General features: G+C 40.0%; 2 protein-coding genes across 2 annotated transcripts in view; one reads left to right on the forward strand and one right to left on the reverse strand.

Moving 5' to 3' along the window:
• LOC133607525 (neuronal tyrosine-phosphorylated phosphoinositide-3-kinase adapter 1) overlaps window positions 1–18,865 on the reverse strand; it is a 90,595-nt gene that overhangs the window by 22,473 nt on the left and 49,257 nt on the right. Inside the window, exon 3 of the mRNA XM_061962240.1 lies at window positions 13,699–13,926. Coding sequence (XP_061818224.1) covers window positions 13,699–13,886 — 188 coding nt within the window. The 5' untranslated portion in view covers window positions 13,887–13,926. The remainder of the gene's footprint in view (window positions 1–13,698; window positions 13,927–18,865) is intronic.
• mogat3b (monoacylglycerol O-acyltransferase 3b) overlaps window positions 4,738–18,865 on the forward strand; it is an 83,820-nt gene continuing 69,692 nt past the window's right edge. Inside the window, exon 1 of the mRNA XM_061962244.2 lies at window positions 4,738–4,863. The gene's annotated coding sequence lies outside the window, so the exon portion shown is untranslated. The remainder of the gene's footprint in view (window positions 4,864–18,865) is intronic.

Raw genomic sequence — 18,865 nt, forward strand, 5'->3', positions numbered from 1 at the left:
CATGCCCAGAGTAGGGATGATATTGGCCTGGTGATGAACGGTGCTTATTTTCCTCCAAACATGATGCCTGGCATTCACGCCAAAGAGTTCAATCTTTTGTCTCATCAGACCAGAAACCAGAAACTTTTTTTAACTAAGAAATGGCTTCCGTCCGGCCACTATAGTATACTGGTCTGATTGGTGGATTGCTGCAGAGATGATTGTCCTTCTGGAAGTGAAGCAAATACTTTCCGAATGCACTGTATAATACTGTACATATGATATATATTGTTATGGCAAGAGGCTGCAATATATATCGCAATGTACCTTTTAGGCCATTTTAGCCCATCCCTAGTACCAATTGTCCACTAACCAATCTCTCAGAGATGGCTGCTGATGACGTCTTCTCTCGGGATGTGATGGTGCCACACCTTACAAAAACACCACTTGTTTAAAGAATCCAATTTCAGTCGTGATGCAAAACATCTCTCAACAAAATCATGCGGCTATAAAATTCACACACCCACATATTCCATTTTGTTTTGATCACATCTCAGTGATGGCACGGGGGGACACATCTGCATAGCAACATATGTGCCTACAGTAGAAACAGTTAGACGCATGTGAAGTGTGCAGTTAAACATCTGAAATGAGCAATTATTACACAGCGTTGTGTATGACTCCGGGTCATGCATATCGGTCCCTGCGATGCAGTGAAGCACAGAGGAAGACAACTGGAGCTTGCAATATGCAGTCAACATTGTAGCTCCAGCTCAGGTTGATCATCATGGAGAGCACAGCACTCCTGTTTGTCATCCTCGTCACATCACCCTGTGTGTTTATAACATTGCATTCCTAAGGAGACACACTCTTCACATTGGACACGCACACACTTCAGGGACAAATTTAGACCAGAACAGAGGCTGAGCGATCCCTTCAGGCATCTTCAAGTGCATTTTTTTCTCCTACTCTACAGGCGAAAAAAGCTCATCTTGGAACCCTCTTGTGTTTTTTTTTTTTTTCTCTAGCTATTCTTATACTACTTTACTTTAGGCTAATTTATAGTAACAACCACTCCTCATAAATATTATATAGCAGGAAAAAATACCCATTGTTGCTCCATTGTGTTGTGTTTTTGACCTGGAGGAGTAGTACTTTATCCATATGAAACCATACATCTCACTAAATACTAGGGGTGTAACGGTACGTGTTTTGTATTGAACCGTTTCGGTACGGGGTTTTCGGTTCGGTACGGGGGTGTACCGAACAAGTTTCTAAGCTAAAGTCTTAACAAGCTGCTTTGCTTCTTCTGCCTCTGTCTCAGCACCCAGCATTGTCCCACCCACACAACCATCTGATTGGTTACACAAAAAGCGGCAACAGCCAATCAGCAGTGCGTATTCAGAGCGCATGGATTCAGTGCTTCAGCGTCGAGCAGATAGGTGTTTAGCAGGTGAGCATCAGGCAGCGTACTCTCCCCAAATTAAAATAAACACCTCCCAGTCAACTACTAGTAACATCACTATGAGCCCGTTGACCCTCTAGAAACTTAAACTGCAGCTCAGCTCGCTCACAGTCCTGGCTTGAAGTGAAGGCTAATTCGCTTTTAGCGTAACGTTAGCTCATTTTGCAGTGTGTGTGCGTGTGCGTGTGTGTGGTCTCTCCTATTACTATTGTACTATTTTTTCAGCTATAGTTACATTAATCATTACTAATGGAGCAGCCTAGTTTTGAATGGCAGGGTCCCTGCTATCACATGTTGATACAAATACAACATTTACATAATAAAAATCAACTACAGGCTTCCCAAATGCTGTAATAAATTAAGCATGATGAGTTGACTTGAAACTGTTTAATGTTGCACTTTTTATATGTTGAAGAAAAGTTTTGTCATTTTATTTAATCTGAGCAACAACTTGAGGCAGTTTAATGTTGATTAACGTGGGCAGAATTATTATAGTGTTCCCAATGTTAAAAGGATAAAGCCATTGTTTACACATTTGGTAAATAAATAGCCAAAAAATTCATATTTTGTTGTTTTCTTACTGTACCGAAAATGAACCGAACCGTGACCTCTAAACCGAGGTACGTACCGAACTGAAATTTTTGTGTACCGTTACACCCTTACTAATTATGCATTGAGATTATTAAGTGTGTTTCATCTGACTAGTCGAACAAACTCATTGATAGATTATCCTAAAATAATCAATAGCTGCAGCATTAAAAAATAATATGATAATAGTTATTTGAAATTTAATGATAATTTAGCATTTCTTTAAATACTTTAAAAGGCTTGTAATGTATTACAACAATTTTTGGGAGTATTTTTGTTCAGTACAAGGCAACTTAATTTTAGGTGGCCCACAAAAGGTTGAAAATAATGTGTGTTAATAAAGCACTTTCAGGCTAAATGTCTTTGTTCTTTCAATTTTGACTGTAAAAAATGTTAATATTATCTGACAATCCAACAAGTCTTTAAAAATAATCCAAGCATTTTTTTGGGGGGGAATCCAAGACCAATACCTAAATAAACTGTGTGCTTGTCACCTTGACTTGTGATTTCAAAGCAAGTTATCCATCGATCTGTTAGTATATAATATGATAAATCACACAAATTTGCATAAGCTAATTGTGTAACAATACTGTTATATTTGTACATTCATATACAGTAAGGAAGGGATTGATATGGCCCTCTTCCTGGGTGGATCTCGGGTGAGAGGAAGAGGAGAGGTTAATCGTTTTGCAATACGGTCTGTTCAAAATGATGGAAAGCACCACACTACATTGCAACTGACACTGTAATCAAAGTTGGAATTGCCACAAAACACATTTTAAGATATTCAACACTATACTGCCCTCTGGTGGCTAAAGTGCATAGCACATGCACCAAATTTGTTATGTTTCATGTGTCAGGTAAACCGTGACAAATGGGGCCATATGAATCCCCTTCTTAGTGTATATCCACCATTACAAGCAGCATTCTGATTGCAGCCATAATTGCAACATAGCCCTCAATAAAAAACAGTTTGACACCCCTGCTTTGGTGAGTGCATATAATGCAGAATATTGATTACATATTACATATAACAGCGCTGACGATGAGCCAAACCACACTGTAAATCCAAATCAACCACAAAAAAAAAAAAAGATGTTTTATGAAAGGCCCAGTCAGAACCCAGAACTAAATCTAACTAAAAAGAAGAGGGGAAGACTGGAAGAGCTTTTGTGAGGAAAAAGCGTCATTTTGTGTTGAAATAAATAGATACTTCAATAATGTATTACTTACAGACTGTACTTAAGCAACCTCAATTGTTTACCAGTTATCAGTTCAGTACAAGTATTCTCACTCCTCTCAATACTCAAGCAGTTATTTAGCAATGTAAACATATATTCTGTGCATAATTTTGAAATAACCTATCTTATTTCTGCAGCCATTTAACCCTCATGCTGTATATACAGTTGCTAGCGGTTGGTGAGTTAAAGCTGGCTATTACACATTCATTACCGAGGAGCTATTTAACAAGCAAGTGATAACTCATCTGATCTCACCGCCAGGCAAATTATATGATGTGGGCTCTTTTTATCACAAAGACATCTTCATCAGTAGCAATTTATCATAAACATTTATTGTATTAATGCTCTAGCTGATGGTCCAAATGAGTATTCCCCCCACATTAATGTCCCATTAGGCCTACGGTGCAAATAAAACACTGAAGAAAAGACGGTGCTTTTGCCACCTTTGACCCAATCATGCGGAAAGAAGCAGGAGGGAAATAAGACAAGATGAGGTCATCAGCTGCTTCCAACAACATTTCTTGAGGGATTCGGTCTCCTGATTAGGACCACGCTGACGGAGATGTTGCCGGGGAGATACAGTGTCAGTGATGGCGCCTCTAGCAGCTTATTTATTGTCTACAATTTTGGGCTAATGTTCACGAGTGGTTTGCGCTCTAACAACCGAATGTGCGCAAAGAGATGAGAACATGCAACGTGGTGTCAGAGCAATCCGTCATGTCTTGTGGAAAGTTGTAGGTTAAGGTTGAGCGCTGACATTGAGTGTGCGAGTGTCCTCATTGTGACGGACCTCACTGACACGTTTGACACAACACACGACACTTTAATTGATGGCCTTAAGTTATGGCTCGTCTCCAACGTAGCGCTACACTTGTGATTCATCTTCTGCCACTACTGGTGAAAATGCACGGTGATACTACTCTAATACGCTCTTTAGGTATTGGTGGGGTAAAAGTGTAGACAGCTGTCTGCATGTGACACTTTGTTTAATGTGCTGTCTTTACCCACCAATGAAAATATGGGTTATTACTTTGGGTTTGACCAGTTTGTTTTAATAAATTGAATGTAGGGCTGCAACAACTAATCGATTAAATCGATTATCAAAATAGTTGGCGATTAATTTAGTCATCGATTTGTTGGAACTATGCTATGCGCATGCGCGAAAGCTTTTTTTTATTTTTTTTAGTTTTTTTTTATAAACTGCAACATTTACAAACAGCTGAGAAACAATAATCAAAATAAGTACAAAAACAGTACAAAACAGCGCTGAGGCTACGTCTCATGAGGTGGAGGTAAGCTAGCCAATGATGTGTCATGTACAGCTCACGTGACGATGTCGTCTCCTTTGCTGGAAACATTTAAAAAATGGCACAGGAAAACAGTATGGATAGTTTAGCGGAGAAACATCTTGAAGTTATTGCTTCAATGGAGAAAAGTGTACGACCTAAGTCATCAAAAGTGTGGGAACACTTCACTTTAAAGACTTCAAAGAAGAGCGTTTCCTGCAAAATGGCACAGAAGTACAACATTGCTTCAGGAGCACCTGAAAGGGAAACATGTTGGAGCCATGGATGAAGGGAAGAGCTCACAGTACGTAACTTTTTAAGTCCATAGTGGCAACAGACATTCATGAGTTCAGCTTTTTTGTGAGTAACGTTAACGTTATGCCTTTGTTGCAAGGCGGGGCTGATAATGTGTCTCTGGCACATTTGACTCCGTTTTGAGAGAGAAAACGCACGGTTACCAATTTGGAAATAAACGTAACGGACAGAAATATCTCAGGTTGGTTTCATAATGGATCAATGTAGCCGGGGCCGATAAAGCTATATAAATATATTTAGATTTGAGTGACGCTTTAGTATAACTAAACGTTATGAAGGTGCTGGAATATTTCATGCTACTATTCAGAAGCAGCCTAAAATGAATCCTTTATTATTCACAACAGAAACGTGTACAATATCTGATTCAGTTCTGATCTGATGAGTTACATTTCCGTGTTATTATTGGTGTATGCTGCATCCCCAATGTCCAGAACATGGTGCCAGTATGCCAGATTTTTCAATAAAATACTGGAAAGGATAGAAATGTAGTTTGTCTCTTTTATCCGATTATTAATCGATTAATCGAAGTAATAATCGACAGATTAATCGATTATCAATTTAATAGTTAGTTGCAGCCCTAATTGAATGACAACATCCTTCGAAAATAAACGTTGTGTACTGCGATTTTGTATAAATGAGTCTACTTAATGCATGTGACTCGAAATAAGAGTGAGAAATTAGCCATTCAACTCAAATTCTGAGGAATTTATATTAAAATATGAAGCCAATGTTTTGTGAGCTTTGTGTTCACAGTGTTTCTCATATATTAATTTACAGTGCATTCGGAAAGTATAAACAGCACTTCACTTTTTCACATTTTGTTATTTTACAGCCTTATTTTGAAAAAAAAAAAAATCATTTCTGTCCTCAAAATTCTACACACAATACCCCATAATGACAATGTGAAAACTAAAAAAATCACATGTACATAAGTATTCACACAGCCTTTGCTCAATGCTTTGTTGATGCACCTTTGGCAGCAATTACAGCCTCATGTCTTTTTGAATAGGATGCCACACCTATCTTTGGGCAGTTTTGTCCATTCCTCTTTGCAGCACCTCTCAAGCTCCATCAGGTTGCATGGCAAGTGTTGGTTTTCATCCAGGATGTCTCTGTTCATTGTTGCATTCATCTTTCCCTCTATCTTGACTGGGCTCCCAGTTCCTGCCGCCTCAGAAAAACATCCCCACAGTAGGGATGTTATTGGCCTGGTGATGAACGGTGCTTATTTTCCTCCAAACATGATGCCTGGCATTCACGCCAAAGAGTTCAATCTGTGCATCATCAGACCAGAGAATTTTGTTTCTCATGGTCTGAGAGCATTTCAGGGTCCTTTTTAGCAAACTTTTTACAAAGGAATGGCTTCCATCTGGCCACGACCATACATGCCTGATTGGTGGATTTCTGCAAAGATGGTTGTCCTTCTGGAAGGTTCTCCTCTCTCAACATAGAAATGTTGTAGCTGTGACAGAGTGACCATTGGGTTCTTGGTCACCTCACTGACTAGACTAAATAAGATAAATGCAGCAATGTACAGAGACATCCTGGATGAAAACCAATGCTTCCCATTCAACCCGATGGAGCTTGAGAGGTGCTGCAAAGAGGAATGGGCAAAACTGCCCAAAGATAGGTGTGCCAAGCTTGTGGCATCGTATTCAAAAAGACTTGAGCAAATGCAGTGAATACTTATGTACATGTGTATTTTTTGTTTTTGTTTTTGTTTTAATAAATTAGCAAAATTTAAAAAAAAATTCACATTGTCATTTTAGGGTACTGTGTGTAGAATTTTGAGCACAACGTATTCCATTTTGGAATAAATCTGTAACATAACAAAATGTGGAAAAAGTGAAGCGCTGTAAATACTTTCTTGATGCACTGTATTTAATGAGTATTCAGACCCCTCCTGACAGGGGTGTCACTGTAAATGTATTTCGTTTTTTTTGCTTCGGGGCAGAGGCACACTGAATTTTCACGCGGTACGCATTAAAAGTGAAAAACAGGAAGTGTTTATTGAGGTAATAGAATAAAGGCAGTCACAGAAGGCAAAGTATTTGCCCCAGGAATGAAAGACAAGACAAGGTGTCGACATGTGCAGAACACCAAATTTGCCAAATAAGTCTGTAATAATTAATTTAAAAAAATGTTTGCTCCCAAAGGTTTAATTGAATGAAGATCATTGGGCACACCTGCCCCATATAATACAGATCCAGTCCTTGCCTTTTAAGTTCAAACAATTCTGGATGTAAACAAGTTTTATTACGTGCAGTAAGTAGTATAGTGACACGTGTTTCTAGTCTTTTGGTTACCCTATTTAGCTACATGAAAAGGTCAAAATATTTGAACATTGATCATATATCTGAAAGTTTAGATAAAAAGTGAGCATACTGTGAGCATATTTTGATACATGTCTTATATTGGATCTTATTAAAGGTTGCATACACTTAATGGCCGACGAAAGTATGAAGTGGCTTCACATGTCACTCTGCATCCATGATTTATACGATTTAGTGGCAGATCAAATAAACATAGCCAAAAATCGTCCTTGACATCCTTCCATGAGCACAATGGAGTGCATCTTTAAATGTTATATTCTCCAATACCTTGCAACTGTTTATTTCATCAAACAACCTATCCATCCATCCAAGCATCATCCATGCCACTTATTCTGTGCAGAGGCATGGAAGGGGTGAAGTGGAACTTGGTTGACCTCAGGCCAGGGGTGTCCAAAATGTGGCCCGGGGGCCATTTGAGGCCTGCAGCTAATATCTTAATGGCTATTACAAAAACCACATAAAAAGTGGAATAAACGAGCAAATAAGTGTAAAGTAACGGGAAAAAGTTGGACTGTTGATGCTAAAAACTAGGCATTCACTATCAAACCGACACAGATAACGTCCTGCTTCTCAAGAACGATACTGATAACCGATTGACTTATTTGTATTTATTATTTTTTTAAAGTGTAGTTTGTGCGAACCTTTTTTTGTGGCTGGCTTTGAGACAGTTTCTTCAGCAACTTTGTTGGCTTTCAAAACGCCGTCGGAACGATGCTGACGTTTCAGGGGGCTGATATGCTTTGACGTGTTGAAGTGTTGTGGTTTTTGATGCAAAAAGCATGCTCCATGTTTTGCAAGGTTTTAAAAAACGGAAAAAGTATTACAAATGTCATATAAGCTGAAGAAAATACCCATGACAGGCAGACACCGAAAATAGGGAAACACAGGCTACGCTGTCTAATATTATCATATTTATATTTATCTCATAATGTTAACCATATCAGTTTTTAAGTAATCAATTAATGATCAAAATAATAGTTTTATATGTCTTTATCAATGTGGGGAAATGGGCTCCAGAAGGGGGCGTCAGATCAAGTCTGGCGATGGAAAGGGGATGTACCAAGTGCAGTTAGTTATCTGATGATTCGGGAGAAGATGCTACCAAAACACATGTTACGCAACATGAAATGTCTTCCTCTGGGACTTCTTCACTGTTTCAAAGGATCAACGCCATGTTTGTTTACAATGAGCTATGGGGGACGTTTACAACACGAGTAAGAGAAAAGGAGCACTGGATTTGCTCACCCTAGCCCACCTATCTCACTTCATTGTATTGTTTGTTTTTTTTTTTTGTACGGGTTATCGCAGCTATTTTTTTTTTATGTTAACAGATTTATTGGTGTGATGTCATAATTATTTATATATCGGCACAATAATTATCTATCCCATGTTTATCATGCACTCCTACTAATAACACAAATCTGACATTAAAAAAAAATTATAAAAGCGCTATACAAGTATAACCCATTTATCATTTATTATTGTTATATATTGTCGGGATTTGAAAATTAAATATATAAAATGGCCCTCGTATCCTTTGATTTGTCATTGTGCGGCACTAAGTCGAAAAAGTTTGGACACCCCCCTTTAGACAAACGCTGGTCTGCCGATTAAAGAAGAATAAAAACAATTTATTACATGGAATTCAACACTAATTGCTGCTTTTCAAAGGCATATTGTCTCCAAGAATGCACAAAAAACACAAAAGCACTTTGCGCGATTATTTCTGGGTCCCACTGCTGGGAATAGTCTGCTTTTTCTCAAATTCGCCTGTTTACCATTCTTTATCTTCACAGCCGTCTCTGCCTCATAAATGGAATTTGTCTCCCGAGGCCCTCCTGTTCTCAAACTGTCCCCCTTCGCCCTTCATGTCGCCTCTTTTGTCCCCCCTCTCGCAGCTTGGTCTGAGTTCCATATTTTTGCCCCGGTGCAACTTTATCCTTATACTCGCCCTCATGTCCTACACGCTGTCCTTAGCTGGATGGCGTCAGGAAGACCTCCCTCCCCGTGGAAAATACTTATAAAAAATCTACAAGGAACCTTAAAGAACGCGTGGAATTGGGTGGAACAAAACCTCTTTCTGAAACACTTGCTGGAAGCACGTTCTGCACAATTTCTCCCCACACCCCTGAGCTCAGGTGCATTGTCGCCAGCAAAGTGGGACTCAAAGTGGGATGGCGTCGCCTTGCTGTCACCTGATTCAAAGTGTGTGTGTACTTCCTCTGCTGTGATCTCATGAGCCTGCTTTGATGCTGGCATGTCGGACAGCTTGTTCGTGCCCATGCAACTTAAGAGTGGAAAAACAAGTTGACATGATATGCCTAATTGTGTTTCATTGTATCCATTAAACCATATCCAATTGTAATTACAATCCGCCAAATATGTGAAAATAACGTTTAAAAATCACAAAATGCCACAAATCAAGTCAGCCATTTTGAATATTCCGCTCCGAATATCTTTGGCTATTTCCGGAGATTGACTTCACTGTAGTAACGCTTCTGCACTCTGACCATGTTACAAGATCAGTCATACTGGAAATACGCAAACATTTGAAAAAGATGTGGTGTTTATCATTTACAATACTTATGTAAGACATTAACACGTTTTTCTTTTTTCATGCATTTTAAATCGAGAAAAAAAAAGGCAGCTAACACTGGACTCTATAGGGGCTCTCTATTTTGCCCACAAAACTCTCTAAATAATCACCCAAAACCTGCAAACAATACTCTATTTACATCTCGTGACCTGAATATTAACCAAATATTAATAATATTGTCATTATAAGTGCTAACACAGACAAAGTATTTTTAGCATTGACACCCGAGAGTTTACTATAGTTACGCTGCACTGGACTCTAGAAGAGACTTTATAAATTATAAAGTCTATATTATAAAATTAAACTAAAGATGGCAGTAATGCAGTAAAATTGTAAAGAAGAAGAAGAAGCTTATGCAGCACTGGCCGGCAGCATATTGAGCCGGTGTGCTGCTTCTGCTACCACTGCATCACGTTCGGCTCGTCAAAGTTATTCTAGATGATAAATCATGCCTCTCATGATGGGTAATAAGAGGATTGGTCGTCAGCCGCTTGCAGGACACACAAACACCCAATCACACTCACGCTTGTGCACAATTCAGTCTCCAGTTACCTAATATGCATATTATTTGGAATGTGGCAGAAACAAATGCAACACAAGGATGCCCAAACCAAGATTTTAACGCATTATCAGACTATGAGGCAATCATGCTAACCACTCTCCGCCCCCATGTGGCCATGATTACATATACTCTAGTTTCCTACAAAGCTTTTTTTCCCCCACAGTTCTACCCGCTGGATCTGGTGGGTAACTGCAACACATGGCCACAATGCACGCCATCTTTAACAGCTAAAAGTGAAAACAAACTCCTCCAATGTTCTTCTTTGGCTTAGTGAACAAACAAACACACGTAATGTAGTTACTTTGCAGGATTATGCAAAAACTACAAAGGGCCAGATTTCAGAGGTGGGACCAAGTCATTGTTTTGCAAGTCACAAGTAAGTCTCAAGTCTTTGCCCTCAAGTCCGAGTCAAGTCCCGAGTCAAGACAGGCAAGCCCCGAGTCAAGTCCAAAGTCAAGACTGGAAAGTCTCAAGTCAAGTCCTAAGTCCTGCATTTTGAGTTTCGAGTCCTTTCAAGTCCTTTTAACCACAGACTAATATATTAACACAGATTGTGTATGCTTTTCAAACGCTGTATTTATTTATTAAAACAAGTGCATTTTAAATTGCAGGAAATAAAATTGTGCTGACATTGCACTTTATAATAGCACTATATTAACCAGTCATTTTAAACATTAACTCATTCCTTTACAGAACAAACACATTGAAAAATAAAGTGCAAATGTACTTACTTGTACAAAAGTGTTAACATTGAAAAAACATGACATATACATGAACATAACAAAAAAGTGGTACTTTTTATATGTCAGGGCCCTATGCTGCATTGCATCTGCAAAAGACCAAATTAGCCAAGAGTCTGTCAGTCATTTGTGCACGATGGGGGCGTAGTATGATGCCACCATGGCTGAAAACTCGCTCCACTGGAGCACTGGAGGCAGGCACTGCCAAGACTCTCATGGCCACTCGGAACAGTGAAGGAAGAGTCTTCATGTTCAATGCCCAGAACAAAAGGGGGGAGAGAGTTGTTTTGGGTTGGTGCACTACTTGTAAGTGTATCTTGTGTTTTTTATGTTGATTTAATTAAAAAAAGAAAAAAAAAAAAATGTCTTGTGCGGCCCGATACCAATCAATCCACGGACCAGTACCGGGCCGCGGCCCGGTGGTTGGGGACCACTGAGGTAAACAACCAACAGTATGTCAGAAAGCTAGCTAAAACGGTACACATATTCATAATATAGTATACATTTTAACTGACCTTTATTTTACTATTTTTGTCTTTTTTTAGGTGGCTAAAATACGCGGTGCTGCTGACCGCCGTCTAACGTTACGTGTGATATATTGACTAACGTAACCCTGCTTAAAAAAATCACTGAACAAAAAGTATGAATAAGGTAGTGAACTGCAACAGATTCCCGTGTTTGCAATAACGTTATAACGTTAGCAGTGAGTTTACAGCCTCACTGATTTAACTACACAGCAAATAAAAGTCACGTTACTTAGCCAATAAACGTTATCTTACATTCAAAACTTACCGTTCTTTGTGCAACTTCAAATGCCGGACGAAGTTGGAAGTTGTTGCCTCTCCATCAATAATTTTCGAACCGCATGTGTTGCATACTGCAAACCGTTTTGTGTTGACCACCTCGTAATTTTTATACCCAAACAAAATTATTTTAGGTATCATTTTTTGTTCACTGGCGTGTGGTTTGGACATGTCTTCTTCGTTGGTTGTCCTGCAATTTGATTGGATGAATGCTGTGTGATGAAAACAAAGTAGATCTAATTTGATTGGCTGTTGTACTGAGACCACACCAGCTGACACACGCAACGCTGATAGACAAGTACACAATGAAAAAGACGGAGCGCTCCCGAATAACTTTTTCATCTTTGGGTTTTGGGGAAAGTAGCAAGTCATGTCAAGTCATGTCAATTCAAAAGGCTCAAGTCCAAGTGAAGTCACAAGTCATTGATGTTAAAGTCTAAGTCGAGTTGCAAGTCTTTTTACATTTTGTCAAGTCGAGTCTAAAGTCATCAAATTCATGACTCGAGTCCAAGTCATGTGACTCGAGTCCACACCTCTGCCTGATTTACTAAGATCCAAATACCTTGCGCTAAACAGCGTGTGCAATTTATAAAACAGCGTGAACTATTAGTGGGCGTGTTGCGTGCGATCTACTAAGACTGCACGTACAATTGAAAAGTGGTGCAGACCGCCTGATTTAAATGAGGATTTTGCGTGTATTACACTCTCATGTACTGCACATTTATTTTATCATGGTCGCACCTGTGGCGTTTTTATGTTTTCAAACAAGCAGGAGACATCTACCACTTTTTATGGGCATTTTAGTAGCAGCCGTGCAGAGCATCTACTGTACATTAAGACCATCTTTTCTTTTTTACCGCTGAAGGCGCATGGGGGGAGGCTGCACTACTGTCTTCTAGATGCAAAAAATGCACCCTTCTAGAAGTTTTTTTTATCATATAGGATATATCTTAACGATATATTCTATGTGATAAAACAAATGATACCAAAACCAATCAAATTAACTTGCTGTAATAAAATTATAAAATGATCTTGCTGAATAGATGATGTGTCTACTGTCTAATATTTATTTCATTTCTGCCCTTTCAAATATATCGAAACGTACACGTAGGACGTAGGGTTCTCTGTCCATTGTCTCTTTGCAGAGTGAGCACTCCTCGCTCACAGGGAACTGTCAGTTTGCGCGTCCTTTTCAAGCGTGCTAAATACAATGCAAAGTAGTGCCCCCAGGGCGATGATGAGTGTTGATAAATCACATCGCGTGTGCTGTATAATATATTTGCATTTTCTCCTCCCAGTATCGTGGGCTTTTTGATGACAAGCATATACTTTGCATATTAATGAAGACACAGACGCAAAATGGATTGCACACCTTATTCTGCTCACTTTACTTTGCACACATTTAGTCGATTAACTTCGCTCGGCCATTAAGTTTTAGTACACGTAAACCTTTACTAAATCAGGCCTTAAGTGTATAACCTCATCATTTGAAAATAGCAGTTGCACCGAGCGTTGCCATAATTCCATATTCATATTTTGTTTTCCTGACCTCTGCCATGCTGCTTTTTGGCCTCCTTCTGCCTCCTGACATTTGGCTGACTTTATAGAAGTTTGTCTCATCTACTCTACATATTAAGTAAGAAATGCTGCTATGCAAATTTGTTCAGGACTTTTCCAGCTAACAAGTTGTGTTCAGAATCCAAATTTGGGAATGAAACCCACTGAATCTTCCCGAAGAGTTGTGTATCCCTCGCTGATCTAATCTCCTATATAAATTCTGCCTCACTCACCTTTTCTTGCTGCCATCTTGGTCCCTCTGCCTCCAGTCCAAACGGCTCTTGCGATACAGCAGGTTCATGTCGCTGCGAGGTCGCTCCACCTCGCAGCCAATCACAGCGCAGTGTAGCCGCTTGCTCCGCCTTTCTATGTCCCGCAGGAAATGCTCGACTGCCACATCCTGGGCAGAGCCAGAGCTCATGGTACTCAGGGAGGCCAGAGATGTGTTGTCACAAGTTCACCTGAATGAGAATAAAACAATGGCAGATTTTATTGACAGTTACTGATTTACACAACATATCAAGTCAAACTATTGCGAGTTTGACCAACATTTTTAGGGCAATACACAAAAACTCAACACATTTCACTAGAAAAATCAACAAGTGCCTTAAAAATTCAGCTCAGTAATTGTGTGTGCGCTTTTGCCTGGCCTTTTTTGTGTGATTATAACCGTAGAACCAGAAATGGAGTTCATTATAAGTAGCACCAAAGTCTCCTCGACACAAAAACAGTATTAATTAAACACGTACAACAGAATTGACAGTTAACTGAGCTGTGCTTTAGTGAGATTTCAATGTACCGTATTTTTCGGAGTATAAGTCGTACCTGCCGAAAATGCATAATAAAAAAGTAAAAAAAGATATATAAGTCGCACTATGAAAAAAACTGCGACTTATAGTCCGAAAAATACGGTACTGTTTTTACATTTTACTAACCAATTTGTACTGTGATCATTTTTCTCATGTAACTGCTCATTTTAAAATACAGCATTGCAGGTGGTGCACAATGAAGTGACTTTTGTATCCAGTTTGACCCTTGAACAGATGTATTCTATTCCCGTTTGACATTGAAATTGTTTGACAAAAAGATTGTTTTTGACCTTAGAGCAGGAGTGTCTCAAGTACGACTCAGGGGCCATTTTTGTCCTACAGCTGTTTTTTTATTGGCTCTTGACACATTCTCAAAATTAACTGCATTAATTATTAATGAAGTGTTTGATTGCAGTTGTGCCCGTTTCCCTATATTGCGGAATTTAAATTTTTGTAAGTACCGTATTTTTCGGAGTATAAGTCACACCGGAGTATAAGTCGCACCTGGCGAAAATGCATAATAAAGAAGGAAAAAAACATATATAAATCGCACTGGAGCCCGGCCAAACTATGAAAAAAACTGCGACTTATAGTCCGAAAAATACAGTATATACTGAAAAATGTTTGCCCTAGATTTAAAAAAAAATCAAGTATAAAAATGGCTAAATAAACTAAAAATATTAATACTACAGTTGTATTGTCCATTGGAAGAAACCAAACCAATCAGATCACGGCGTTCAGTATCGTGGCCACTGATTGGCTCAGCCTCAGGCAGCATTACTATATTGGATAAAGAGTGTAACTTAAGTGTGTTATTTGTGTGTTATGTAGAATGGCTCTCATAATGTTGACAAATGTTTTTAGACAGTAGCAAACCCTTTTTTATGTTCTAGCTATGAAATCCATCCATCCATCTTCTTCCGCCCATCCAAGGTCGGGTCGCAGGGGCAGCAGCCTAAGCAGGGAAGCCCAGACTTTCCTCTCCCCAGCCACTTCGTCCAGCTCCTCCCGGGGGATCCCGAGGCGTTCCCAGGCCAGCCGGGAGACATAGTCTTCCCAACGTGTCCTGGGATGGCTATGAAATCTTAGATTTATAATTAATAATTCCTACTTTGTAGTAATTCATTCAGCGCAGTCATGCCTGGAATTATTTAATAGCTATAAACTCGGGTGTGAATGTGAGTGTGAATGTTGTCTGTCTATCTGTGTTGGCCCTGCGATGAGGTGGCGACTTGTCCAGGGTGTACCCCGCCTTCCGCCTCAATGCAGCTGATATAGGCTCCAGCACCCCCCGCGACCCCAAAAAGGGACAAGCGGTAGAAGATGGATGGATCGATGGAAACTCTGGATTACTGTATCCCCAGTTTGACCCTAGAACAGATGATTATATTCCCATAATTGGATTGTTTTTTTTACCTTAGAGCAGGGGTGTTCAAAGCGCATCCCGGGGGCCAGTTGTGTCTCACAATTAGTTGTTTTTTGTATTGGCCTTCAGCATGTTCTTAAGAATAAATGAATAATTTATTCATGAGACATATGAGATTCAACAAATATTTGTGTTGACACCTATAACGGGTGTCAAAATCATTTTTATTGAGGGCCATATGATATCACAGTTATAGCTGCCCTCATAGGGCCGCTTGTAACAGTAAATAGTATATAAATAAAAATGTATAAGAATTGGTCTCATGGCATTGTTACTGCCATGGATTTTATTATTATGTACAGTATTTTTTACATACACTGTTAAAAAAATGGTGGATTTTGCAGTCAAAAAAACTGGCAGCTCAGTCGCCAGATTTCTACTGTAAAATCTACGACAGTAAATGGAAACAATGAAGTCTGGCGACTGAGTGCCAGGTTTTTTTTTTACCGTAAAATGTGTGTTTACAGTGTATTACTGTAAATTTTAAAACAAACTATCCATTTTTTATGGTAAAATTCTAGGGACTGAGCTGCCAATTTTTTTAACGCATATTTACAGTGTACAATTTGATTGATACCTGGCTTTGAAATCATAAGTCAAACAATATTTTAGTTTTTGTTTTTTTAATTGTTTGGAATGTATGATAATACAATATTTGTTGCGTTATTAGATAATATCAACGTTTTAAATAACCCCAAAAAATAAATGAGTAAAACGAAAAATAAATAAATGAATAAAATAAACATGAATAAATAAAACATTTTTTCATCTAATATTAAAGTTTAAAAGATATGCAACGGCATGTAGTATGTGTATTTTTTTTTCTGTCAAAATGGAGATGGATGAAAAGATACTTTGACGCAGATTGACTTTCACGGCCATAAAAATGATGTGTCCTTGAGTTTGAGTAACACAAAAGCTTATAAAATCCTGTACTTTCCAAATATGTTAGCATATATTGATGTACATTAAATTGGTTTAGCATTTCTAATATACAAAATATATCAGAGTGGCTCCCTGCATACATTTCTCAGCACGTGGCTCTCAGTGGAAAAGGTTTGGACACCGATTCCTTTAAAGCTCTACTACGTTACGCCTATGGTAACAACGTAGCACAAGAGAATAGCGGTTGCCGTTTTGTTTACCTCTGGCCGAGCGTATCACGTGGAAACTATTTTTACTTTCATTATGCAGTTATGAATATTTGAGTAAGCACAGTAACTCAGCTGCAGCGCGTCTCTGGCTGCGGGCCCTGGGATGGCCTAGCCGAGGCTGGCTGCCAAGCAGACAGTAATGTGGAATGTCACATGTAGCGCATGCACAGCTTCCTCATCACGCTCGCTCTATGAGTAGTCAGCCTTGTTGTGGGGCAGATATGGGCGGGTTTCCACGCTGCTGCATGGGAATGCATCGTGCAACTGGCTAAGAAAAGCACAGCTGTCAGCTGATGCATGTTTGTTTTGCCTCGCGAACAGAAACAGAGACTTGGAAGGTTTCTGGTGCCTCTGGCTTTGCAACAACCCTTTGTTCGAGATATATTAACTCAATTACGGCGTGGCGAAGTTGGTAGAGTGGCCGTGCCAGCAATCGGAGGGTTGCTGGTTACTGGGGTTCAATCCCCACCTTCTACCATCCTAGTCACGTCCGTTGTGTCCTTGGGCAAGACACTTCACCCCTTGCTCCTGATGGCTGCTGGTTAGCGCCTTGCATGGCAGCTCCCACCATCAGTGTGGGACGGCGTGGCGCAGTGGAAGAATGGCCGTGCGCGACCCGAGGGTCCCTGGTTCTATCCCCACCTAGTACCAACCTCGTCATGTCCGTTGTGTCCTGAGCAAGACACTTCACCCTTGCTCCTGATGGGTGCCTTGCATGGCAGCTCCCTCCATCAGTGTGTGAATGTGTGTGTGAATGGGTAAATGTGGAAGTAGTGTCAAAGCGCTTTGAGTACCTTGAAGGTAGAAAAGCGCTATACAAGTACAACCCATTTATCATTTAATGTGTGTGTGAATGGGTGAATGTGGAAATACTGTCAAAGCGCTTTGAGTACCTTGAAGGTAGAAAAACGCTATACAAGTACAACCCACTTATTTAATTATGATCATTAATAGCTTTATTTGGTTTAAAATCATTTATCTTTACTCAGAATATCAAAGTTAATGCATGCGATTTAGCACAAAAATAATTGCATTAATGCAGTCTTTTTTCTCTCTCTCTCTCTTGGCCTGTGTTTATCGTGGCATCGTTTTTTTTTCTTGGCCCCAAACACTACTTGCCAACCCTCCTGATTTTCCCGGGAGACTCCCGAATTTTAGTGCCCCTTCCGAAAATCTCCCGGGGCAACCATTCTCCCGAATTTCTATCGATTTTCACCCAGACAACAATATTGGGGGCGTGCCTTAAAGTCACTGCCTTTGCGTGCCAACCCTGTCACATGATGTCTATGGCTCTCTACACACGCAAGCGAATGCAAGGCATAGTTAAAGTTAAAGTTAAAGTACCAATGATTGTCACACACACACTAGGTGTGGCGAGATTATTCTCTGCATTTGACCCATCACCCTTGATCACCCCCTGGGAGGTGAGGGGAGCAGTGGGCAGCAGCGGTGGCCGCGCCCGGGAATCATTTTGGTGATTTAACCCCCAATTCCAACCCTTGATGCTGAGTGCCAAGCAGGGAGGTTATGGGTCCCATTTTTATAGTCTTTGGTATGACTCGGCCGGGGTTTGAACTCACAACCTACCGATCTCAGGGCGGACACTCTAACCACTAGGCCACTTAGTCAACAGCCATACAGGTCAGACTGAGGGTGGCCGTATAAACAACTTTAACACTGTTACAAATATGTGCCACACTGTGAACCCACACCAAACAAGAATGACAAACACATTTCGGGAGAACATCCGCACCGTAACACAACAGAACAAATACCCAGAACCCCTTGCAACACTAACTCTTCCGGGACGCTACAATATACACCCCCGCTACCCCCCCACCCCCCACCTCAACCCCGCCCCCCCAACCCTGCCCACCTCAACCTCTCTCTCCCCCCCATCTCCCGAATTCCTCAAGGTTGCCAAGTATGCCCCAAACTGAACCCCCTACCCATAGGAGCCTAGTCTGAAAATAACTTTTTGAAAAAACTCCTCCTCTTCCACTCACATCCA

Source organism: Nerophis lumbriciformis, linkage group LG09 (genome assembly GCF_033978685.3).
Source record: "Nerophis lumbriciformis linkage group LG09, RoL_Nlum_v2.1, whole genome shotgun sequence".
In the NCBI taxonomy this organism is placed as follows: Eukaryota; Metazoa; Chordata; class Actinopteri; order Syngnathiformes; family Syngnathidae; genus Nerophis; species Nerophis lumbriciformis.